The 26,055-nt window shown below is 36.2% G+C and overlaps 1 protein-coding gene across 11 annotated transcripts in view; it reads left to right on the top strand.

Moving 5' to 3' along the window:
* Positions 1-26,055, top strand: part of LOC427439 (Nipped-B homolog-like) — a 159,425-nt gene that overhangs the window by 82,417 nt on the left and 50,953 nt on the right. For 7 of the 11 annotated variants that reach the window (XM_046905814.1, XM_015277520.4, XM_046905815.1 and 4 more), the window contains 2 exons: positions 10,408-11,040; positions 23,348-24,895. The exons of 1 other annotated variant lie outside the window; for it this stretch is intronic. In XM_046905814.1, the coding sequence (XP_046761770.1) occupies positions 10,408-11,040; positions 23,348-24,895 (2,181 nt within the window). The remainder of the gene's footprint in view (positions 1-10,407; positions 11,041-23,347; positions 24,896-26,055) is intronic. 3 more of the 11 variants (XM_040656537.2, XM_040656536.2, XM_040656539.2) reach the window with 2 other exon arrangements.

Genomic DNA, 26,055 nt, shown 5'->3' on the forward strand with positions numbered 1-26,055 from the left:
CCACTGTGCCTTCTTTGAGATTAATGAATCCTGATTGAGAGAATGAGTTCTTGATGCTCCAAGAACCTTGCATCTACTTCCTCTGATCTAATTTTATAAATGTACTGAAGACATCCAGATAATTACAAGACTGCTTAGAGTATGTGATTTCTGGCAGTGAGTTTTTGGCTTGATTTGAAGTGAAGGTTGTTGATCGTGCTGATAAATTTTCCAGTGATGAGAAAAGAAGTAATTGTGAAATTTTCGTTGCTGCTGTCAGTAGACTTTGAAAGTTTGGTTGATGTGTTGCAAACTGTGATAATGAAAATCAGCAAAATATGTAACTGTATGGGAGGACAGAAAGAATGGCACTAGATGTGAGCCAAGTAAAAGATCTCAGGGAAAGGTATTACAATATCTATACTTTCTTATGTAGAGTAGAAATGTGAGGCAATTATTGAAGATAAAAGTACAGACTGCATGGCATTTTGACATGGAAATAGCAAAGGCATGTGGTGATTTGGAGATTGCGGTTGCAAAGTCTTGAATCATTTTAAAACTGTATGATAGCTGTCCAAGTGACAGAAATTGAATGAGGACTAAGTTTTGTTTGTAACTCAAGAAAATATTTGAGAAGAGACAAGTTATATTTGTTCTTTGGATTGGTTGTTCACTTACTGAATAGAGTATAGTTTCTCTGATACAGAAATTATTGCTTCACTTCTTTTGCTCCAGTAAAGGTACCCCAGCAGCTGAAGTTCTATGCAGAAGGTTTTAGGTTGGACCTTATCCTTCCTTGTTAGTATAAATTTTGGTCTTCTCTTTATGAAAACAGAGTTCTGTGTCTACTTTCTGCTGTTGTCTACTACTTTATCAGCTATCACTGAAAATTCATTCCTATGATTCATCTCTGAAGAAGAAATTTCTTTCTGTTGATCTCATAAAATATTTTGTGGAATCCATTACCCAAAATGGATCACTTATCAAAGTCCTTTATCTGTTTGTTCTACTTTCCCACCACTCTGGATCTTTAGAGGAAAAAAATATATATATATATATAAAATATAATATAATATACATATTTAAAGACAACTTTTAAAGATGTGTATAAAGGAAAGTCTTCCTTGAGGTTTAAACCACTGCTTTCCAAAGAGAAGGGCTCCTATTTTTACAGTCCTGTTTCCATACATTTTGGGAATTCCTAGGGAAACGTATGTAGGGAATAACAACAACCCTTACTGAACTAAACTTTGGCACCTTGTTTTCCCCCCCCCAGAAATAACTTGCATTTCCCCCAGAAATTACTATTTGTCTTACAGGAAATAGTTCAACATAACCTTCTAACATTGTATAAGACAGTGAGAATTACAGTTGTACCCAGACATTTTTTTAGAAGCTGCTGTCTTCCAAATTAGTGTGGGTACTTGACTATTTTCTGAATAATTTGGCAAGTTCACTTTTATTTTCTCAAGTATTTGTAAGATTTCTCCGGAGAGGTTCTTTTCTGCTTGGTCTCTGTATATAATGGATTGTAAGGAGGACTACAAATGTTTTCAAATCTCTGTTGCAGACTTCAGTGCTGCCAAAGATACTTACGAAGGAATATAATCTTTCCCTCTCTCCTTTGCATGAAAGGTGGAAGAAATTCATTCTGAAGTGTTTTCTGACAGGGTCAAAAGAAGCATTCATTCTTCTTCAAGTTTTAACTTTTTACACAAGGATGCTTCCAAATGCAGCAGTTTTAAGCGGGAACAGCCAGAGCTGATTTCTTTTCATGCAGTGTTTCGAACTGTGGAGAAAGTGGTGGAACTCTTTCTTGAAATTTATTGAAGAAGTATGTGGAAAATGAATGCAATCAATTCCAAAAAACCTCCCAAATCTGAGTTCTTCATCTGTCTAATGTACTGTCCCTTTAAGCCTGAATTCTAAATGAAGTTACACTGTTTGAAAATAGACATCAGCATAGTTTATTAATCAAAAGAAAAACACGTGTCTATTCTATATAGTACAGATTTTGGGAAGATTTCCAGAGAAGGGCTCTGGGGTTTCAGAAAATAAAGCACAAATTAACTGAGGGCTTTCCATCTTCTTACTCTCACCCTGGATGGGCTGTATTAGTGTCACTCCCATAAATTCCATCTCATTTTCTGCTAAAAAGAAGTGGTTTCTTCCCTCTTGTGGTTTGTTTGAATTCCTACTGCTAGAAAGCACTTTTCCTAATGTTTTATATGGAACATTTTTGTTGGAGTTAGGGATAACATGTCTTGATTTCTTTCCGGTGATTGAGGAAAAACAATTCATGTCCCCTTTTTTCATGTAGGATTCATGCACATATCAAAGACTGCTAAGATGTCTTCCACCATCTAATCTACAGATGGAACAGTGCTGCTTCTTTCTATTGTCTTTACATAAGTCAGCATTTCTAAGCCTCTAAATGTCTTTTGTGTTATTTGAATTCTATTTTGTCTATTTGTCTTGATGTTGTACTGCCCTAAATTGTCACATGGCACAGCTTGAAGACTTAGGAGGAGGAGGAGTTAGAAATGACATCTTGTATTTTATTCCTGTTACATATGAGAATACAGCTGCTCTTTGGTAACAAATTAGATTCTTCTTGCAAGCTGCTATAAACATACTGCTGCCTTTATGTAGAGTTTGTCCACTTTCCTGTCTTGTTATTACAATTGCTCTTTCTCAGATGAGTAAAGTCTGTGCTTTTTCTTACTCCATTTATTTTGTTTCAATAGCAAGGCAATTGTAATTTTATTTCTTTCTTTAAAAACAGTTGTCGGCCTCTCCCAAAAACTCAACAAAAAGTTCAGTGTAATCATTATGTTAGTGAAGGTAATTTCTAATTCTATTAGTTGAAAAGTTGATGTTGACAAACATTTTATTATTGCTACTCTTAGGACTGTGCTCTGCACTGCTTTGCCCACATTCTGTTCACCCATTTTTACAATAAACTTGATACCCTTTCTTTGGAAACATTTTTCCAATACGGTGTATTGCAGTCTTAGGATTTTTTTGCCTAGACTTTCCTCAGCTGTTTGTGAACTTGCTATGAGAAACTGTTTAGAAAGTCATGCCTAAGTCCAAATGTGACATTAACTTCTCTTTATTTCTCAAAGCCAACTGCTTCATAAAATCAAATTATTTTGATTTGATGATACTTAGCAAACTCACTTTGGAATATTACCTTTTAATTATTCTCTCAATTCTTACAGTGAAATTGTTCTCCTGGAATGTGCTGAAATTATACAGGCCATACACTAGACAAGCCCTTTAGTAGTCTTTTGAAGAGTCTGTGTTTTCACTTTCAGAGGGGTGGAGGCACAAATTACTATTAACAATTGTGAGATTGTTTTACCTACGTTTTCAGGGAGAATTTGTCTGATTCTATTATAATGAAGAAGTTCCATTTATGTGATGGTGATTACGAAGACCATATTAAATAAAAAATTATTTTGTTCTTCCCATTTGTACGGTGTAATTGCTGTTTCTTGAAATCTTTTGGCAGTAAGTTGTGAATGTTCCTCAGATTCTGTCGGCATCAGATTCTCTGTCTTTCCAACAGAGAAACATTAGTACAATATGGATGGTCAGCTCCTGTTCCTGCTGGCAACACTCTTTCTGATACAAATCAAGATGCAATGGCCTTCTTAGCCACCTGGGCACATTGCTGGTTCACGTTCAGCTGAGAATCAGCCAACACCCCCAGGTCCATTTCCTCTCTGCAAGTCTCCCAGCTGCTCTGCCCTAAGCCTGTAGCGTTGCCTGGAATTGTTGTGGCCAAAGTGCAGAACTTGGCATTTGGTCTTGTTGAACTTGATCCCACTGGCCTCAGCTGAGCTATCTAGCCTGTTCAGATTGCTCTGTTGGGCCTTCCTACCCCCAGGCAGACTGACACTTCCTCCCAACTTGGTGTCATCTGCAAACTTAGTGAGGGGTGCACTCATTCAGGTCATTAGTGAAGATATTGAACAAGACAGGCCCCAGTACCAACCCCTGGGGAGCACCACTCATGACCGGTCACCAGCTGGATTTCACTCCATTCACCATCCAGCCAGACTTCTGCCTAGCAAAGGGTACACCTGTCCATGCCATGGACTGCCTGCTTCTCCAGGACAATACTGTGGGAGACAGTGTCAAAGGCTTTGTGAAGTCTAGGCAAATTACATCAAAAGCCTTTCCCTCATCCACCAGGCAGGTCACTCGATCACAGAAGGAGATCAGGTTGATCAAGCAGGACCTGCCTTTCATGAACGCAAGCTGGCTTGGCTCAATTCCCTAGTTTTCCTGCACATGCCACACATCTCCCTCAAGATGATCTGCTCCATAACCTTTCCTGGCACCGAGGACTGGCTGATGGGCCTCTAGTTGCCTGGATTGTCCTTATGACACTCCTTGTAGATGGGAGTCACGCGGGCAAGCTTCCAGCCCTCTGGGACCAGAGATGCTGAAAGATGATGGAAAGTGGCTTGGAAATAACCTCTGCCAGCTCCTTCAGTACCCCTGGATGGACCCCATCCAGCCCCATAGACTTGTGGCAGTCCAGGTGGAATAGTAGTTCTCTAACTGTCTCTACTTGAATCGTGAGGGTTTATTTTGCTCTCCATCCAAGACTTCCAGGCCAGGGGTAGAGTACCTGGAAAGTAACTGATCTGACTTTTAAAGACAGGTATAAAGAAGGTATTGAGAACTTCAGCCTCCTTCTTATTCTCAGTGGTCACATTCCCCACTGTATCCAGTAAAGGATGGAGATTTTCCTTAGCCCTCTTCTCACAGTTAATATATTTGTAGAACAGTTTTTTGTTTCCTTTTACTCCAGCAGCCAAGCTGAATTCTAACTGGGCTTTTGCTTTCCTACTTTTCTTCCTGCATATCCAAACAACTTTTTTGTACTCTCCCTGAGTTGCCCATCTCTTCTTCCCCAGAAGGCAGATTCTTTTTGTCTCCTAGGGCCTCAGGAAAAGCTCCCTGTTCACTCATGCCAGTCTTCTTCCACACCAGCTCATCTTGCAGCACAGGGGGACAGCCTACTTGTATGCCTTCAAGACTTCCTTCTTGAGGAACATCCAGCCTTCCTGGACTCCTTTACCCTTCAGGACTGAATCCTAAGGGACCCTCCCTAGCAGTGTCCTGAACAATTCAGAGTCCTCTCTCTGGAAGTCCAAGGTAGCGGTTTTGCTGCCTCACCTCTTGACTTCACCAAGAATCGAGAACACTACCATTTCATAGTCACTCTGTCCAAGATAGCTCCTGACCTCCACATCACCCACCAGTCCTTTTCTGTTTGTGAACAGCAGGCCTAGCGGGACACCTCTCCTGGTAGGCTCTCTCACCAGCTGCATCAGGAAGTTATATTCCATATACTCTAGAAACCTCCTAGACTGCTGCTTCTGCTCTGTATTGTATCTCCAACATATATCAGGGATGTTGAAATCTCCTATGAGAACAAGGGCTGGAGATCACACAGCTTCTGCCAGCTGCTTTTAGTATGCCTCATCTGTCTCTTCATCCTGGTTAGGCAGTCTATAACAGACTCCCACCTGAATGTGTGCCTTGTTAGCCCTTCCCTTGATCTTTACCCATAGATACTCAATCTTATCATTCCCAGCCCTGAGCTCAAGAGGAGAACACTCTGTAATATAGAGAGCCACACCACCACCCTTCCTTCCTTGCCTATCCCTTTTGAAGAGCTTATAGCCATCCATTACATCACTCCAGCTGTGGGAGGATCCCACCATGTTTCAGTAATGGCAACTAAGCTACAGTATGCCTGTTGCATGATGGCTTCCAGCTGCTCCTGTTTCTTGCCCATGCTGCTTGCATTGGTGTAGTTGCACTTCATCTGAACTCCTTATTCATCCCCAAATCCATCATCGTTCCTAGAAGCTCACCTCTAGTGGGCCTGGTTTTATTCCCTGCACCCTTTACCTATTTTAAAGCTCTGCTAGCTCCTGGGATGGGATCTGTTTCCCCTTTTGAGACACTTGAGACCCATCAGCAGCCATCAGGCCAGGCACCAAGTAAACCACCCCATGGTCAAAAAAAAAAAAAAAAAAAAAAAACCAAGGTTTTTTTGTTTGTTTGTTTGCTATTGCACCAGTCTCTCAGCCATGCAGTTGTGAGATGAGTTTTCCTGGTCCTCTCAAGTATCCCTCCCTGCCACTGAAGGGATAGAGGAAAATACCACCTTTACATCTGCTCCCTCTTTGTTCACTAACTGTCCCAGTCCCCAGGAGTCCTTTTTGATAATCCTCAGGGTTCTCTCAGTGCTGGCCTGAACTGACAGTAAAGGATAATAATCAGAGGAGCAAATCAGACTAGGAGGTTTCCTAGAAATATTACAGGGAGGCAGCACACTTCCTTATGGTTATGTTCTATGGTGATGTCTGGAGAATCACATTGTAATGAACTTTAAAAGGCATACCACTTTGAAAATTTGTGGTGCTTCTCTCCAGAAGCAAACTATGAAGCAAGTATTATACATCAGTCTTTGTTTGTTCACTAGTAATTTTTTTCTGGTCTTGATGCATAACAGCAATACTTCTAGCAAAAGAGCATGTAGGATTGGTGAAAGATTTTCTTTGAACATCTGGGAAGTGTTACCTGAAGATTATTTAAAGGAAAATGAAGAATCTGTTTGGAGTGAATCTTTTAAAGTTGTTGTTATGTGACTGAAAAGCTAGTAACTCTTCTAAATATAAGTTCTATGTTCCCAATCACCTTAAGAATTGTTTTTTAACCATGTGGGTTACAACCAAGAATGTGACTAGTGATGTGATTTTGATGCACCAACTTTGAAAGGCAAGTAGTTCTAGAGAGGCTCAAAGGTGATCAGAGAGAGTATCATGAATAGTTAGGTAAGATGCAAGTACTTAAGTAAGAAGTAAAATTATTTCTAACATAATTAGAAAGTATGCAGTCCAAAAACTGTAAGATTTAGATATCAGTGACATGTACAACCTCCTGAACAGAAGCTTATTTCTTTGCTACCCAAATTACAGATGTACAATGAGCAAGTGAAGCCACTTCATGGGGGAGGGGAAAAAAAAGTATTTTTGAAACTTTATATTCTTAAGGTCGCTGAGTCAGTGTTAATGTAATGCATTTTGTAGTTGCTTGCACTACAAAGGATATGAAAAAAATCATTCTAAATTTATAGGAAAGAAAAAGTGTTAAAAGTGCTAATGCAGTTTGTAAAACTTCTTCCATACTCAGTGCCATCTATCACTAAGAAAACTAGTATAACCAATAGCTAGGTTATCATGAGTGGTCAGGATGACTTTGTACAAGAGAAGCTATAGACGTATTGTTTATGGGTGTATTTGTTCTTTGTAGAGTCCTTACTTCACACGATTTTACCTATTTGTCAGTTATATTTGGCATTATCTGGATCATCATCAGTCAGAAATGATAGAATGACCTTCCCAAATCAGAGGAAAATCTCTTCTTATCTCACAACTTTCATATATTCTTGCCATGCAAAGAAATTTGGACAAGGCTCTTTTACTGTTACTATGGAAGTTCAACAACAGAAAGTCAGTTGTTTTTTTTTCTCACAAATTAGTGCACAGCTCTACACTTAGACTGGAAAGCTACTTACATATTTCTCTGTTCTAGACGAATATTCTGACAGTGGAGTCATTCACAAAGGTCACTTTCAAAGATCATCATATGTTTTACTATACTGACAGCATTTACCTTCTCAGCTTCATAATCTTGACTGCTTCAGCTAACGTATCATACCTGTATGTCTATTCTTGTCATAAAAACATTTCTTTTGTTGTCAAAAAGTCTTGTGATAGCTTTGTTCTCAGATGTATAATGTTTCAAGCCTTTGCCCATAGGAAATATTCCAGACTGACTTCTGTAGCAATAGGCAAAACTTTTTCTGTCTAATGAATAATGTTTTGTCTAAAGTCTAAGCATCCAGCAGTGTGTTGTGTGTTCAGTGTGTGATACGTGTTCAAAACTACTAACATCTGTGGTACAACTAAACTTATCCAGAATACATTTTTTTTTCCCCAATTGCTTCAAAATCTAGTTATTGTACTGCCTATATCCATTTATTGCCAAAGGCTTAACATCATCTGTAGATATCTCAGAACATGTACGTTTAATATGCAGCTTATAGACTTTACCTTCAATGCCTTCAGGGGAAAGATAGCTATTCGTAGTGCTGCCTAGCAGAGGGAAGACTGTACTTTATTACTTCATTTGCTAAGTACATTGAATGTAATGTACTGAAATCCTTCTGACCTCCAACTCCAAGTCAACTCAAAGATTAAACAAAGCCAAAAAAACCCCAAACCAAAACAAAAAAAAACAACCTCACCTGTTGCTGCAGTGTTATTTTTCAGCATGAAAAAATCAATACCAAATCAGAATGATCTTGTCGTATTTACTTACAAGTTTAGGGCAAGGGAGAATCGTATCTTTGTCCTCTCTTTGAGTCATAACTGTAGAGCAATAAGCATTTCAGTATTTCAGTTTCAGAGATATTCATTGAAGTGATTCAAGATTAAAGATGACAGTAAATCCTCTTTGAAAAAATTTGAGCTGCCTCTAATATTTGTAGACAAAATGCAGCCTCTGTTTCCACCTAGTGGTACTCATTACCTTAAAGGAAATAAATCACTAACAATTTCTGCTATGCTTTATGCTGAGACAATCTTGTAAGTTATTGTCTAAAGATATGGTAATTAGGATGCGTTTGTGTGCAGACATCTACATGCACACCAAGAACAGGAATCTGGTGGAAGACAAGTGAGAGAGTTTTGTAGGGTGTAGCCAGGACTTTGGTATGTTGCAACTAATTTGACAAGCTGAAATGAAGCACCAGAAAAGTCTTGAGAATCAGGATGAATCAAAACAGGGCTTCCCAACAAGGTAGATATTACTGGCAGAAAATAGAGTTTGTTTCTCATGGTCAAGAACTGTGTAAGATACCCAGTGTTATGTACTCATCTCATTAGAGAGAGAAACTAACATATAGCAGTCTGCAAAGTTATCAGTAAGGAAACAACTTTCATTTTAACTGAAGCTTTGCAAGACTTATCCATTTTTTCTTTCATTTACAGATCAGTACATTGTTTAATGATTAATATTTCTTAAAATATCTACTATACATTTAAGCTGCAGAATAAATCTGCTTACTTATTTAGTAGTGTTTCTTGAATGAAGCACATAGGGGTCCTGTCTTCCAATCAATTTTTGAATGTTTCTAGAAGTACTGACTTATGATGGTCTAAAACAGAACGACTAACAATACCTCAGGCAGCTCTTTCTGAAGATCAGTATTCCCTAGTGGATGAAGGATCAGAGAAATGTTTCCTTTGTTTGAACAAAAGCAGGCTGGAGCCTGTTGGTCCATCCTCTTTTTCTTTTCTCTTGGTTTCTCTTCCTTTTTCTTTCCTTTTTTTTTTTCTTTTTTTTTTTCTTTTTTTTTTTTTTAAGTGTAAGTTACTTGCCTTTCAAAGTTTTTTTCTGGGCTAATAGCTATGGGGAGTTGTTTTAATTTGAGGAAAGAAAAAATTAAATGTGCTGAACTGACGAATGTTTTTATGAAAAATGTCCACTTTTAAAATCTTTTGTAGATATGCTCAAAGTCTGGAATTATCGCATGTAGAAGTAAAAATTTGTATGTTTAAAAAAATTAGAAAAAAATTAGAAAAAAAAGAGGTGAGGTATGGCAGAAAATGATAAAATAATGCCTTAAGACAATTAGTATTTTCTAGCTAATAATGGGGAAGTGGGAAGGGGGTAGAATGAGTTTACCAAAATTAAAAAGAAAATAATCTCAAAAATGAACTGTCAGAGTCAAGCAAGAAGGAAAGGCCAATTTATCTGTTAATATGTTTTCTATTTTCACCTTTCTGTGGAACTGTAAGGTAGGGAAAGACCCCTAAACTACATTTGTATGTTTTGTTGTTTTCTTTTTCTCTTTTTTTGTCTTCCTTTTTTAAAATAATTGTTTAAAAATGCATGGCTGAAATGGCTAGTATCTATCCACTGATCCTTCATCGTTGGACCCTATGAAGATTCTTTTTTATCTTTTCTTTTTCTGCAGTCAATTTGCTTACATTCCCTATTTTTAATAGTTGATATTCTAAATCTGCAGGTACTTTTTAAAAAATTATTATTATTATTATTTTTTGTGGTGGTGGGTTTTTTTGTTCCATCTTCTCTGAAATGATCCCTTCTCCACCTGCAGTTGCCAAAAATTCCTAGGAAATAGAGTGCTACTATCTGGATTACATCTTGATCTAGGAATAATGTGCTTCCTACCAATCTTATTTAGATCTTTTGTGAACACAGATATTTTTACAAATACACATTAAAAATATGTAGGTTATATTTAGTGTGTTTTTATATAAACATGAAACAACATAACTGTTCAGTTTTTCTGAATTATTATTCTAGGATCAAGACCACCTTTAATCCTACAATCTCAGCCTCCACCTTATTCATCACCTAGAGATGTTCCCCCAGACATATTGTTAGATTCTCCAGAAAGAAAGCAAAAGAAACAAAAGAAAATGAAGTTAGGCAAGGATGAAAAAGACCAGACTGAAAAAGCTGCAATGTATGATATCATTAGTTCTCCTTCCAAGGACTCCACTAAGCTTACATTAAGACTCTCTCGTGTAAGATCTTCGGATTTGGACCAGCAGGATGATATGCTTTCTGGTTTGGAAAACAGCAGTGTGTCAGAGGGTGATATTCCTTTTAATGTGCAGTACCCAGGACAGACTTCTAAAACACCCGTTACTCCACAGGATGTTAACCGCCCACTAAACGCTGCTCAGTGTTTGCCGCAGCATGAACAGACAGCTTTCCTTCAGGCACAACAAGTGCCTGTTTTACAACAGAACACTTCAGTTGCTGCAAAACAACCTCAAACTCCTGTGGTACAGACACAGCAACAGGTTTCGCAACAAGGAACTATAACGTCATATGATGAAGTAGAATTGGATGCATTGGCTGAAATTGAGCGGATAGAACGTGAATCAGCTATTGAAAGGGAGCGATTTTCAAAAGAAGTGCAAGATAAAGGTAAAAGGATTGTGTGTGTGTATACACTATATATTATACTAGTATATATACATATATATATATATGCCTACAAAACTCATATATATATATATATTTAAAAAAAAAATACTTCCTTTCATTGTCACATAGTTCAGTTCTGTTTACTCAGTGTAGGTTCTTCTACAACATTCATCTCCATTCCCCTCCAGCAATGAACTGTAATCTCTCATATATGCATATTTTTAATAGCTGATTTTCTTTATTTGGGGTCTTACTGTGTGGAAAGTGAAGTTCTTATGTTTCAAAATTCTTTCTAACCTATTCTTACTTGAACCGTGGGACTGAAGTATGATTAAGATGGTTTATAAAGTTTCTAAAATCCCAGCAGTACCATGAGTCAAAATTTGCAGTAAGTTCTGGTAGCTGAATTATTCATGCTTGTTACCTAATATAAGAAAATACAGAAAAAACTTTTACTCCCATCTATTCATATTCCCATTTAAACCTAATGTGAAGGAGATGTTAGACTGTAATCACATCTATTCTTTTCAAGCCACTGTAATGATTGATTAAAACATACTATGTTGTATCCAGTGTTCACCTGGATTTTCAATATTCTTATTCATTATTATGCACGTATTATACTTCTTAGAGGAATACTATATCTGCATGATCACTAACACAGAACCAAATGAGCCTCTGAAATATTGTCACTTCAGTGGCTATACATGTTGACTTAACTAACTTCATTCGAATCTACTTTATTTTTTTGCTTTTGTGTGATGATTTGATGGTCCTTAGGCTTCAAAAATCTCCAAGTGAATTCAAGATACATGTGTAAATCTTCAAATTAAGATTTATTTTATAAATGAGGTAGTAATATGTTAACATAAGTATTTCTCAAAAGCTTCCTTTGCACTGTGTTTAACTTCTGAGAAAAAAAAAATCATATAATGCAAATTTACTAGTTAATTTCAGGAACAATTTTGGAGATGTGTAAGTAGAGCACATTCTAACTTCAAAAGCTCGTAGTTGGAAATGGTGATTTTGGACATACTTACAAGGATGCAACTATTTTTATGTAGAGTTTGGATTTTAGCCACTAGAGATTGCATATCTTCTCCCTATTCATGGTGAGGTTTTTGTTTGCTTGTTTGTTTGTTTTTCTATTTCATAGGTATCAGAAAAGAGAGAGAGTGTGTATATAAATATAAATTGCTGAGGTTACAAAAATTTTTACCTTCAGATATTCGCCATTTGGTAACTAAATCAAGTCTTGTTAGAAAATGTTGTTTGTCAATCTATTTAGAAAACAAGTGCTAACCTCAAGAGATCCTTACTGCCTTTAATTTTGATTTAATGAAATGGATCATTTTTGTGCTCTGTTTGCATCATCTTGTAATCAGTAATTTTAAACTTATTCATGGAGGGCTTGGGGTCTGTCTCTGAATATTTTGTTCTACTGAAGTTACTTTTATTTTTTCAGTGCTAGGTAAATTGAGCAGCATGCTTTAGATAAGAAACATCTGGAAAATCGGAGTGTATCTTTTATCACAGCCTTCAAAATTTTGAACAAGACTAAAACTCCTCCTTTTTTTTCTGGCTTTCAAGAAATTATGTACTTAAGTTGTGAAGTTCGTATACTATTATTATATAGCCACAGGTAGACTGATTTGTTTCTCTTTGGGGAAAGGAGCGATTTTTGTATGATGCAGTCTCTCTTCTTCACCACTGCTTGATATCCATCTCACCAAATAAGTGTTCCAACTTTATGCTTCACTTATACCTGCATCCTCTTCCAGATCTCAGTTATTCCAGAGTTCCTGCAATTGCTTTGGATCAGGTGGAGGAGTTACTGCCTTATTTTGGGATAAATAATCACCATTTATTCACTGGCGTTGAGGTGCTTCAGTGCTAGATAGAACCTCTTTTCTCTCTGACTGCCAAAGTTTTAGTCATGATTAAAGCAAGTACTGAAAAGGAGGATTTTTACCAGTTTCATGGCAGGTTACTTGAAAACCTGTTACCTTAGAGAAATATGGTTCTTATTTATTGTAACATTTTTGTCATTGCTTCTAAGTTGATTCTACTTCTGCAAGCTGGTATGCTCAGGGGTTGTTCTATACTTGTATCTGTTTGGTTTGGCGTGAGAGCAAGTAAGTTCTTCTGTGGCTCCTATCAAAATTTGTCTGTTCGAAAAATGTCCTGTAACTCCTAAATCTGTTGTGAAGTTTTGAGAAGCTGCTTACTGTGTTTATGTGAAAACCTGGCATTTGTGCACTTTAGAACATTTATCATGATCATATTACGTCCAGAAAACAAGCAAGTGTAGCATGTATTCAGACTAAGTACAGTAGGTTGGCATAGCATAAGTGATATTGTACGTAGCAAGCATCGCCCTAGTGCTTTTATTGTAGATGTTAGCACATGCAGAAATCTGCATGGGAGTGTCTTTGATGCTTTGGTAATTGAGACGTGGGAATACATACTGCAGTCATGTTACACTTTCTGTGTATGCAGTCTTTGTTGCCTTTCATAAAGTACCTTGAATAGAGGTGTACTCCCTCAAGTTGTGGTAGCAGATCAGTGATCTCTTCTGTTCATTTTTCAGCTATGAAATCTCTATAGTGCAATGCTTCATCAAAGATATTCAGATGCTTCTTTTTAAAACAGTAAGGTTTTAGATGGATATGCCATGTTCTTTCCGAGGTTTGGAACTGGCAGTGTGGTGGAACTATTCCAGGCAAGAGGTGGAAATGGTTTTCTGGGAGTTCTTGTTAAAAATTATACAACCTCTACTCTTGATAAAGGCAATGTTACAGAACATCCTTAGCATTAAAAGAGGACTTCTAATATTTGGAAAATAGGGACGTAGGGCTCTTTGGAAATTATAGTACCTTCTGTAATATAACCCCTTACTCACTCCCCCGGTACATAAATAAAAACATTAGAAAATCTTAGCTAAAGTATCTCAAAATGGGAGGCAATCTCAGGTCCACAGGTGGAACACTAGGTTTTGCAGAAGTGCCTTCTATGAAAGTCAACATACTTTTTCTGGAACCTTATTTTCATGCTTTTGCTTTCTGAAAAAGTACAGAAATCACTTATGCAAAATCTGGCTGATTTTTCGTAATGTCTAGAAGGTATACATAAAAACAGATATTACAAAATAGAACTCTTGTCTCCATATATGAGTGCTTTTCAGTACTCTTATTTTTACAATTCTATCCTTTCAGTGTATTTGATTTCTTGGGTTTGAGTGGTATAATTGGTTTTATCATAATAAAAGGGTACAGAGTTTGGAAGATACATTTTGTCCTTTTCCTATGTGTGGAAGGACACGATTACACCTCTTCCTTCTACTTTCAAGGAATTCTCTCTGTACAGATTAATTTTGCAAGCAACTTGTATGTATGAATTAATGAAAGGACTAATTGGAGATTTTGAGTATCAAGACTCTCAACACCAGAAGTTTCATTCTAATATGCTTATTATGTCTAGTAGCTTTAGTGTACAAAGTAATAACTGCTCAGGTCTTTAGTTCCTATTGCTCCTCTCATAATGGCATCTATATCCCCATCAGATACAACTTGTTGGTCAATCTAGATCATATCTTCCGTTTTGAAAAGATATATAGTATCATGGGTATATCCAGGTACTCTTTATCAAGACTTGGATCATCTAACTAGCTATGGTTTGGGTGATTCTGAAGGACTAATATGGAAAGGGATTATCTTTTTCCACAACAATCAACTAGAAGTTAACCATCCTCTGCTTAGGTACATTAGGACATCCTTCTCTTGTAATCACTGTTAGTGGTCACATTTCCTTTAGTACTTGATGCTTTTGAATGCTTCTGAAAAAGTGCGTAGATCCCTGTTCTGATTCCATGCTGTTCACAGAACTAGAGCTGTAATTAGTTCACATTCTGGAATTGACAATATCAAGAGAGTACAGGAAATCCTATCGATTTTTAGAAACTTCTCTCCCAAAGATTTCTGTGCTTCTTGATAGTATTTCCTTGCAGGCAAGGAGGTGGTGTTCAACAAGAAATTTTGTTTTGGTAACCTCAGTATGAACTTGTCTTCTGTGGCTGTTCAAACAAATGGGTTATTTTTGTGTATAGACAAGCAGATTCAATGTTGGTAATCTAAACCTTTCCCAGAACATTACATTCAGTTCTTCATGTTCTTCAAGATCTAGACCTGTTCCTGAATTAATTTTCATGTTCAAAGTCTCTACCTCCAAAACTTTCTTACTTTTTTTTTTTTTTTTTAATCACATACTGCAAATCAAAATAATGTAGAGTTTATAAGATGGTGGTGTTAAAAGGAGCCCTGAGCCTTTCAAAATGGGAAAATAACCTTGAAAATTACTTGGAAAAATAAACTGTGAGGAACCCATCTTTTTTAGTAGACTCTTTTAAATTGCTTTAGATTTTTTAACATTCAGATTTGTTTAAACTATTCCATATATAGTATTGTGTGTTCACTGTTAGATTTTTAGGCCAGTTCTAAGAAGTGTTTCTATAATGCACCATTCATAAGAGACTAAGGAAATTGTTAATTGTTAACTGTTTTACTGGAGAGGCTAATGTGTGGGGTTTATTTATTTATTTATTTATTTTGAAAAGAGTTAAGAGCATTAGAAGTATTCTTTAAAATAAGACAAGCATACTCATATCTATGTTTTTTTCCCTATATGTTTTACATCTGAGGATCCATTTTACCCACTTCTTTGGGATCTTAATTTAGATACTTTAAATTAGGAAGAAATAAAGCTGTAATAACTTTATTTCAACTAAGTGGATCAGTTAGGGGGCATTTGGATGCTTGCTATGGGCCCTTCTGTTTTAAGTTCATTCCTAGCTCATAGCAGCAGAGACACACATCACAAGAGTGTGAATCTGCCGGAGCAAAACTATCAAAACTACAGTTATAGGTAAGTAAACCTTTTCTCTTACCTTTTAAGTTCTTATCCAGCTCCTCTCCCTTTCTCCCCTTACCCCATCTTTCCCAAATTCTCTTGAAGAGGAATTCAACAGAACACTGTTAAGAATTAATATTTTAAGTCTAATATTATGTAGTCAATGAATGAAACGACAGAATATGTAGTTATGATCATTCATTATTACCCTTCACTTCCAAATATACCTTACATTAGGGATTATTATAGGGATTTTATTTCCTTACCAGTAAAGATGCAAGTGTAGGCATTTGTATAGTAATCTGGAAGAAGATCAAAGTCGCTAATACAAGAAACACTGTAAAATCTAAATTGTTATGTTTCTATGAAGGAAAATGTAAGAATTAGATATGCCTTTTGTGAGTATAAAATTTAAGAAAGTCTGGATTTAGCAGTGTTTTGTAGTAGATGAAGCTGGCATTTTATGTAGCTGTCTCAAGAAGAAGTGGTTTTGCAATGTCCAATCTCTATGGATGAGAGACTTCTTTTGTTTTGTGTTCAGGCATATTTAAGAAAAGGTAGAAATAGAATCAAAAGAAATTGCAATGAAGCGTTGCAAAGTTTCCATCTATCTAGAAAAAAAAATATGAAAAAAAAAAAAAGAAATATTGATTGCATTAAAAATGCATTTACTTATTTGTTTAAGAAGGAGGCACTTTTTTAGTGACATATACTTTCTTTTGTGTAACATGGAAGCAAATTCCTCGAATGGGAAGTCCATTTTGGTTTTGTCTGTAGCACAAAGAAAGATGACCAAGTTAAATATAATGCATATGCCATATCCCCTTGGTTGTACATGTTAAATGGGAGGATTTATAATATTATAAATAGTCAGTTTTCTGTGGTGGACTTAAATCTTGATAAAGAAATGGCATGTTAATTAATAAAGCTTATTAAGAGTTTAAACTCAGCATTTCTATAGATGGTAGTCACTGAGTTCACTCTGACATCATCCTAAAGTGGTACAGATCTTTTTCCATTATCATACTATATGAATGTTATTAGATCTAGTCAGTTGAAGACTTTTTTGAATGTAAGCTAAAATGTCAAAATGTAGACATCTGAAAGGGAAATTAAAAGTATTCACCAATAAATGCTAAAATCCTTTGGTTTACTGTTCATGGAAATGAATAAAAAATAATTGGATATGATAATCTGTGATACATGAAATAAGTAGCATTCATTAAACCTAATGTTTTTGCTTTCTTGTGAAATTAGGTGTTGTACTCTGTATTTTAAAAGTAATTGCACTTCATGTTTTTGCTCAGTTTTTTTTAACAACTCAGTTTAGAGAACGGTAATTGTTCACAATAATTCTTCTATAATTCTCACATGGGTAAAGGCCGGCATCCATGTCAGAAAGATCTATATTATAAATGAATTAATGTTTCCTATGAAAACAAATATTTTATTAAATTCAAGGAATTTAAGATAGGGCTTCCGATCTCTAAACAGAAGGTGTAGATGCTTGATTACATTGTTCTGTACTTCAGTTCCTGTTATCCCCAGTGTATTACTTCTTCTGTAGTATTGTAGTTGACAGGGAATAATGAGTTGCAAGACGTTTTCTAATTAGAATGATTCCTAAGACCATATCTTAATCATTTAAGAAAATGAGCGAAACTTACCAAAATGAAGATTCTAAAGTCTGCTACACACCAAGGAGTGTCAGAGCCTGCTTTACTCTTTTTGTGTTCTTTCCTGAATGAGTTTGCACATCTCTTCCAGTGGGATTTCTTTTTTGCAAAGCAGACAGAAGTTTGTTAAATTCTTTTGACAGGTTGCTAAAAATTAGCCCCCCCAGTCTACATATTTATGGAATCTTTGGAATTACATTCAGTTCTGAAAGTTTTCCTGTACCAGAATTATCATTGCCCATTTTCTTATGTAAAGGAGCAAGCTGTCAGGCTGAAATTGCTGAGCTTTGTTTCCTCGGTCTCTCTTGCAAGTGGAGGAGCTTGTGCTGTGGAAATCCATTCTACTTGATTGGAAGGGAATCTCTGTGATTGTTCATTTCTTTGATTGTTGGAATATGGTTTTAGGGAAGAGGGTAAAGCAAACTTTCACAGTCAGTAATACTGAATGTTTATGAAGAAGTAGAAGAATAGAAATGGCTATTTGCCCTCACTCCATTGGTAGGCCATACATCAGTAACAGTAAAGTAATTCTTTATAAACCTCTATATAACCCTCTGTTATATACAGATCACACTGAATGGCTTAGGTTCTGCAAAACAATTTTTGTTGGTGGGGCAGGGTGTTTAGATGACTTTGGAAAGAGATCGGTAAAGAATGTCTAGGAAAAGTGCAATATTTGTCAGTAAACATAATTTTGTTACTTAAGAGGATGGTTGTGTGCTATTTGTTGAAAGTTTCTCCTCTTGATTAGTAGTGTAAATAAGATAAACTTGTAATTGGACTCTGCTTGACTTGTCTTGTTCAAAACGGTAAGGTTTTACAAGAAGTTAGGATTAGACTGTTAGGTTAGATATGTTTGGTACACATGTATTAGTTGATTGTTTAAATAGTACAAGTAAGTTGTATTTCAGATGAGTGGAGGCATATCCCTGTGATCCATAAGGAATGTCAGAGTTGTGAAATATTAGACTACATTTTTATTCTTTAAAAAAAAAAAAAAGTCTGTACTGGAGTCATCAAAATGGTTGATCCAGAATTCAGTGTTGAGGATCTGTCTTCTTTGCAGTTCTGAAGAGGAGCACCTACACATTTACCCATCTCAGATCTGAAGTCTCCAACTTAATTCTTTACAGAGTGTAAATGAGGAAGAGATAACTTTACTGTTGATTGTTCAAGATCATTCATGATCATTCAGAAATTTCTGGACTTTAGAGTCTGCAAAACAAAGCTCTGCAATCTTGTATTTCTTTTTGAGATGTTACTTTTTCTCACATATTTTTAAAAGACCCATTTCTGTTTGCTAGATAATGCATTTTTTTAGGCTATTGCCCTATTTTATTCATTTGTTGAAAGAGTTTAACGCGATACTTAAGGCAATTACTGGATTTTCATGAAAGCAGTAATGTTGGAGATTTCAGCATTAGTGATGTTCTGATGCTGCTTTGGAAAAATTTCAGGTTAAATGGAAGAATCAAGATACTTCTTTGATCCAGCTCCCCACATGCAGTCTGTCCCTAACATTTCGTCAGCTTCCAAATACAAATTCATCTGTTTTCAGGGTGATGATTCTTCATGTGATTGACTTGTCATTTCAGCAGAAATTTATCTGGAGGTTATCTGTGTTGATTTTGCACAAAAGTTCCATAGTAGTTAAATAATTTCTAACTCTGAAAGTACTCATCATTTTGATACACAGACATTTCGAAGAAGAAAGCCATACCTGTCCTTGAGAATGCTATTGATAACAGGACAGGTGAGGCATAGCCTCCTGGAAATATAGAAAACTTTTTTCTTCTTCTTCTTTTTTTGTCTCAAACTTGTGGTTCCTGTAATGTTGAGTTTCCTGAACCACAATGACACTTAATTTGGTACATCGTCTCTACTGTGTTTTAGAATGAGGTAGCTTATGGGTACTAACTTACTACAAACTGGTAGTGTGCCGCTATGTTAACAGAATATCCATGTAGATTTTCCAAGCCAAAGAAATGTTTTTATTGGAGAATAACTGGGATCAGACAGTACTCTGAACTGTCATAAATATGTTCAAGGAATCATTTTGGATGTATCTGCATTTGTGGTATAAAGGTAGAGGAAGAGAATAATTTTTCTAGAAGTAGAAGAATCTGAAGATGAACTTGGATGCCAGTCTCTGACATGGTCAGAAAGCTGTTCTAACAACATGTACATTATGTTACAAAAACTGTTACAGAGTGAAGCAAAAAAATCACACTTTACTAGTCTCCACCTTCTCAGCCTGGCTGTTCAGAATTCTGGCAAGCTTTGAATGTAGGTCTGTGGAATTTGAAAGAAAAACATTAGTCTGATTTTTTTAATAAAATCCTAGATCCCAATAACAAAAAGAAATGCCAGTGTCTCTGGGCTGAAGTGGATGAAGATTGGATGTTGATGCCTTGAAGGATATGAAGAGCATTTGAATGGACATTTTTAAAGTCCCTAAGTTTGTTTGTTCATCATGATTCTGAGGGGTCCTCGAACTCATTCCTTAACAAAGTAAATTTATGTAAATTTGCATATATTTTATTGTAAAAGAGGAGATTTCAAGACATCTGTTTGCAGAAGTTAATTATTCTTTTCTCAACAGTCTGTTGATTAAACTCATATAATTCAAAGTGCAGTTAAGATTTGATCAAGTTCTTGAAGCCCAGTGGTGTTTTTCACCTTTCACACTTCTGCAACCATCATGACAACTTAAAAAGTTTTTGTTCTCATTCAGTGGATTTTTTTTTTCACTTATTCTTGATGAAGATAGTGGTAATATGTATTCATCCTACCTATATTGGATGCCCTTGTTAAATCTGGTATTTTCCTATATTTGGGCCAAATTTTTGTCCTAGATCCACAAATCTCTTAGAGGCAAAACTGTAATGATCAAGTCTAGTTGTGAAGATGGCCATCAAGATGCACTGGAAATATGAAGAAATCTATGAGTAATCTTAAACTCTATCTACAGCCACCTTGCCCTTTAGGGAAAGAAAACTCTGAAGGCATCTTCTTCTCAGATAAGAACACAACAGATTGTGGTTGTGACAAACATCAGTATTCAGTTGTCAAGAGAAATGAAGAAAGTCCATCAAAAATGCTCTGTGTTTAAGAGGGAATGTACCAAGTCAAGATGTCATCGTCTGTTTATAAGTTCTCAACTTACAAGTTGACATTTGGGATGATGAAGATGAACAGGATTTTGAGCTTGGTCAGTTACGGAAGTTCAAGAGTGAAAATTGGTCCTACCTGAAATGTTTTGGTTGTTTAATCTTGGAGCCCTCAGCATGAGGGCTCTGAAAGGTGAGTTTTGGTTGATCCAGCTACAGCAGTTTAAGGCATCACAGCTCTTAGCCATCAGCCTTGCTTGACAGTAGGGGTAGCAGAAGGAAACATCTGCTTGACTCTTAGCCGACTTGTTCAGTCTGGTAGGTTAATGCAAACCATCTTTGCTAGTGCCTTAAGCTGGTGCACTGAACAATGAAACACACTTGTGGAAATGTGAATGTTTGTTCCCTTCTGCTACAGATGATAAGCTCACTTAAAGGAATAGGTCAGTGAAGTGGTAGCAGTAATGCCTTAAAGGCTATGGTTAGAATAGAGCTATATAAAACTTCTTTGGTATGGATGATATTTCTGGGTTAAAATGAAGAGCAAAAAATAAGAGCAAAAAAATTGTGTTTCAAAAAGAAAAGAAAAGAAAAAGAAAATTTGAAACTTATCAGCTCTCTGGAGGCTTCCACTTCCTGACTATTCCTGAGACCTACCATTAAGTTCAGAGAGGTCAAAGTTCAAAGGCCTCAAATTCAAAGAGAGAAAAATAATTTTTGTCACTCTACGAAGATTTTATATATATATATATATTAATTTTAATCAGCAGTTTAAGGAAATTAATTCATTCTACTGAAAAAAAAAAATCTGTGCTGAAAAGCTGCATCTTCTTGGTGGCAAGTTTATAATAAATTTCTAGATAGCGTGTCTATCATAAATTTGACGGGCTTTCCTACAGGATTTTGTTCTGAATTTTGAAAAGTTCCTTATTTTCAGTTGGTGGATTTTCTGCATGGAGTTTATTCTGTATGTCTTCACTGCCTACCAACCATTAGAGGCTGTGTATGATTTTCAAATTATAGGAAGTAGAAGTGCGCAAATAGATTTGAGAATGAAAATGATGGGGAAAAAAAGCCTGTCCACATTACTGAAATTTACCTGCTATGCAGTGGGGCTGGACTTGATGATTTCTGGAGATCCCTTCCAGCCCCTACAGTTCTGTGATTCTGTGATTCTCCTTGTTCCTGTGTTCTAATGTTAATTTTGAAGATGATCCTTCCAAGTTTTCATTGTTTTGAAAAATAATCCTCTAAAACAGATGAAATTATAAGACATATGTTGTCATTTTGGTTTACAGTTTATACAGTTTTAGGGATGTCTTTGACTGCATCCTTCTTAGCCTTTCCCTGCTCTCTAAAAGAGAGCTGGCTAAGACACCACAAATCTAGGCACCAAAGAAATTATTTTTCTTATATTCTATTTGTAGTTTGGACTGATTGTAGATCTACAGAACAGAATTTCTGACCTATATTTAGTCATTCCTTAGACTTAAAGCTATATTCCTTGATTATTGAGAGGGTAATTGCTTTTCTTTTCTTTTCTTTTCTTTTTTTTTTTTTAATTTAAATTTTTATTTTTAACAAATTACATTATGGTAGTTCACAAATGAGTACAGGTAGGATTTACAGTTTTAATTGCATTAATTAATTCTACTTTATAGTCCCATGCTGGTAAAATAAATAGCTTGTAGTAACACTACAAAACATTCATTTTGATATTTCCATGTGCTTTTCATTTCTGTGAATTCTATCAAGTTACTACGTGTGTGGTTAGCTCACTTCTTATTTTTCCGTATTCTACTCTTGATAATTTCTATATATAAACTGAAGGACTGTTGAAGACTCAAGCTCTTTACACTATGTAAAATTATCACTTAACTTTTTATTTCATCTGTGAAAAGTCTTATGGTTCTGAAGGGAAATTACTCAAGCTTGTAATTGTATAGTTGCCCCCTCACTAATATACATGTTATGGTGTAGACTCCAACCCTTGGCATACTGCTTTGCTTCAAAGAGAAGCACGGAGTGTTGGAGTTATTTTAATCATTTTAGCACGTTGGTCCTCTGTCATGTCACTAATATCCATGAAATCCAACTAATGCACTGAACCATGCAGGGAGAACCTCTGAATTTAATCACTGCAGATCCTTGCTAATTTCATGTATAATGAAGCAGGCTGTATCTGCAAAGGAGAATCTTTTACAGTAGTATTCATCTAAGGGCAGATATGAAGGTGAACTCTAAGCTTGTCTTTGCAGACTTTTGCTTCAACATCAAATACTTTTGTTTCCTTGCTTGTCTTTGTCATTATTTATTGTGACTGCTTTGTTAGGTTGTTCTCATTGGAGTTTTACAGGAATTTTGATTTCATATGTTTTGAGGTTTTTTAATGAATAACTGGCACCTCTGTTTGGCTGGCAATGAACAATAGTCTATGAATACATTAAAAAGTATTAGCTAGAGAAGATCTATTCTTGCTTTTAAATTCAGTGAGTTTTCTTGTATGTGAATGTTCATGCTGAGAGTGGCCAATTTATGCAGGAAGATATTATGGCTTGTACAATTAACCTTTCTCTATATATATATCATTCTTGATATTTCTCTGTTAATTTGCAGATAAGCCTCTGAAGAAGCGAAAACAAGAAAACAAACCACAGGAGGCTGGGGGTGCTGCTGGAGGAAATAGGCCAGCTTCTCAGGAGTCAGGTTCTGCAGGAAATGGGGCAAGGCCAGCACTGATGGTTAGTATTGATCTTCAACAAGCAGGAAGAGCGGACTCTCAGGCAACAATAACTCAGGAATTTGAGGCTATCAAAAAACCTGAAGAGATTAAGCAGTATAATGATGGATTTGTGTGTATTCCCCAAGAAGAGACTGTTGGAGTTCTTAAACTTAAACCTGAAAACCACCCTGAGATTTTTAGGAAAAAGTCAGACTTTGAGGTTCAAAAGACAGATATCCAGCAAAATGAAAACAGACAAATGGAGTTTCAGCAAAATGAGAGCAGAAGGTTGGAAAGTAAATACAATGACAATAAACAGGTAGAAGCTAAATATGACATCAAGCATGACAGTAGACAAATGGAGATGAAACAAAATGAGAACAGACAGGCAGAGTCAAAACAAAATGAGAGCAGACAAATGGAGATGAAACAAAATGAGGGAAAACAAAATAATGGCAAACAAGAAATAAGACAGAGACCTGAAACACCAAAGCAGAAGAGCGAAGGCAGGCCTGAAACACCCAAGCAGAAGAGTGAAGGCAGGCCTGAAACACCAAAACATAGGCATGATAACAGGAGGGACTCCAGTAAACCATTGTCAGAAAAGAAAATTGAATTATCTAGGCATAAACCTGATGTGAAATCTGATACTTCAAAGGTAAAATCTGATAGTAGATCAGATCCCGTGAAGCAAAGGCCTGATGGGCGTTCAGTTTCTGATACTCAGAGGCGTGACCACGATAGCCTTAAACAGAGATCTGAGGACAGGGAATCAGAAAGATACAAAGGAGATCCATCCAAGATTAGAAGGACTGAATTTTTGAGATCCTCAAACAGAAATGAACATGATTCTAAGTATGGTATTAAATCTGATGGTTCAAAACCTGAAAAATTTGAAAGGAAACACAGACATGACTCTGGTGAATCACGGGAAAGATTTTCTTCTGGGGATCAGAAGTCAGATCAAAAGTCAAGACCTGACAGCCCTCGAGTTAAACAGGATGGCAAAGGAGATTCTAGCAAATCAAGACCGGATAAACCTGGTTTTAGATCACCCAACAGCAAGGATGAACGAAGGACAGACAGTAGTAAGAGTAAAGTAGAGAGTAATAAAGCACATCCTGACAATAAAGCAGAGTTTCCCAGTTATCTGCTGGGGGCAAGATCTGGTGCACTGAAACATTTTGTCATTCCAAAAATCAAACGTGACAAAGATGGCAATGTCACTCAGGAGTCGAGGAAAACTGAACTTAAAGGTGAACAGAAGGACAAAGTAGAGAAGATTGGGCTAGTTGAAGACCTAAATAAAGGAGCTAAGCCTGTAGTTGTCCTTCAGAAGCTTTCTTTGGACGATGTACAAAAATTTATTAAGGATAGAGAAGATAAATCAAGGGGCTCTTGTTTTAAACCTAACAAGAACAAGTCGTCCAAATCTAATAAAGGTAAGATTATTTTTGTTAACTGCATTGTAGTTTGTACTTTCACTTTCTTTTAGATTTGATGTTCCTGGGGTAGGAAAGTAAACCTGAAAGTTTGATCATTCATATGCTTGTTTGCTTGGTGATATTAGAAATCAAAGTGAAACTCACCTAATGACTTGTTTCTGGATGTTTTGCCCCAGTGTAAGTGAAATGATTTATTCTGTTGTGAGTACCTAATGCAGGAAGTGGTTTCAATCTGTACTTCATCTGGGTATGTGTGTAGTTAAACATAACTGGTATATTTGTGACCCAAACTGGTTTAAGTGTGTCTGTATAAACCACTGTAGCTGGACCAGTGGAAGCTACTACTTAGACAAGCCCTAGGATTCTTCTGTATCTTCAATTATTATACTGAAATGTATTTTTTTTCAGAAATGTTTTAACACAACACAGTAAGAACAGGGTTACAAGATGCCATCTGCCATTTACACTAAATGCAACACTTCTGGGGAGCCTGCACACTTTCAGCTTTTTGACAATAAACTGTCTTAAAGGTTCTGCCTTTAGGGGAGTGTAGACATTATTGTCTCTGTGGTCCAGTGTAAGTGACAAGAGGAAAGGAACCAGTAAACAGCTGGTTGATATTTTTAAACTAACACAAAAAGTATTTGTGTCATTTCCAGTGTCGTCACTCTAATTTAGAGAAATAGTATTCACTGTGTTACTCAGGGCCGTTTTTAGTTATAAACATTTTAATGCCACTGAAATGTGATTTTCATAAGCATCCTTTATTTGATTCATCCTACACTTCTTAGTAGATTGCATAGCACATCTTTTCTAATGTTGCCTTTAGCATCACTGTTCCATTTCTTCTTCCATCCCTCTTATTTCGTGTAGCTTTGTATATTTTGAATTTTCTGTTTTTATTTGCTCGTATTTCTTGTCTTTTATTTTTTCCATCATCATCCATCCATCCCTCAGGAAAATGTCTTCTTCCAGCCTTAATGCATCACTCCTGTTCAGTTTGAAATAGAGTTAGTTCACCTAGTTGAAAACATCATTTAGATGGTCATTCTGTCTCAAGGAATAATTCTGCCTCAGGTGGGCTAAATGTTTTGTCAACAGAACATCTATACCGTCTATATGAATTTTAATAAATTTTAAATTTGAAAGTTGTGCTG

The sequence above is a fragment of the Gallus gallus genome, chromosome Z (assembly GCF_016699485.2).
Source record: "Gallus gallus isolate bGalGal1 chromosome Z, bGalGal1.mat.broiler.GRCg7b, whole genome shotgun sequence".
In the NCBI taxonomy this organism is placed as follows: Eukaryota; Metazoa; Chordata; class Aves; order Galliformes; family Phasianidae; genus Gallus; species Gallus gallus.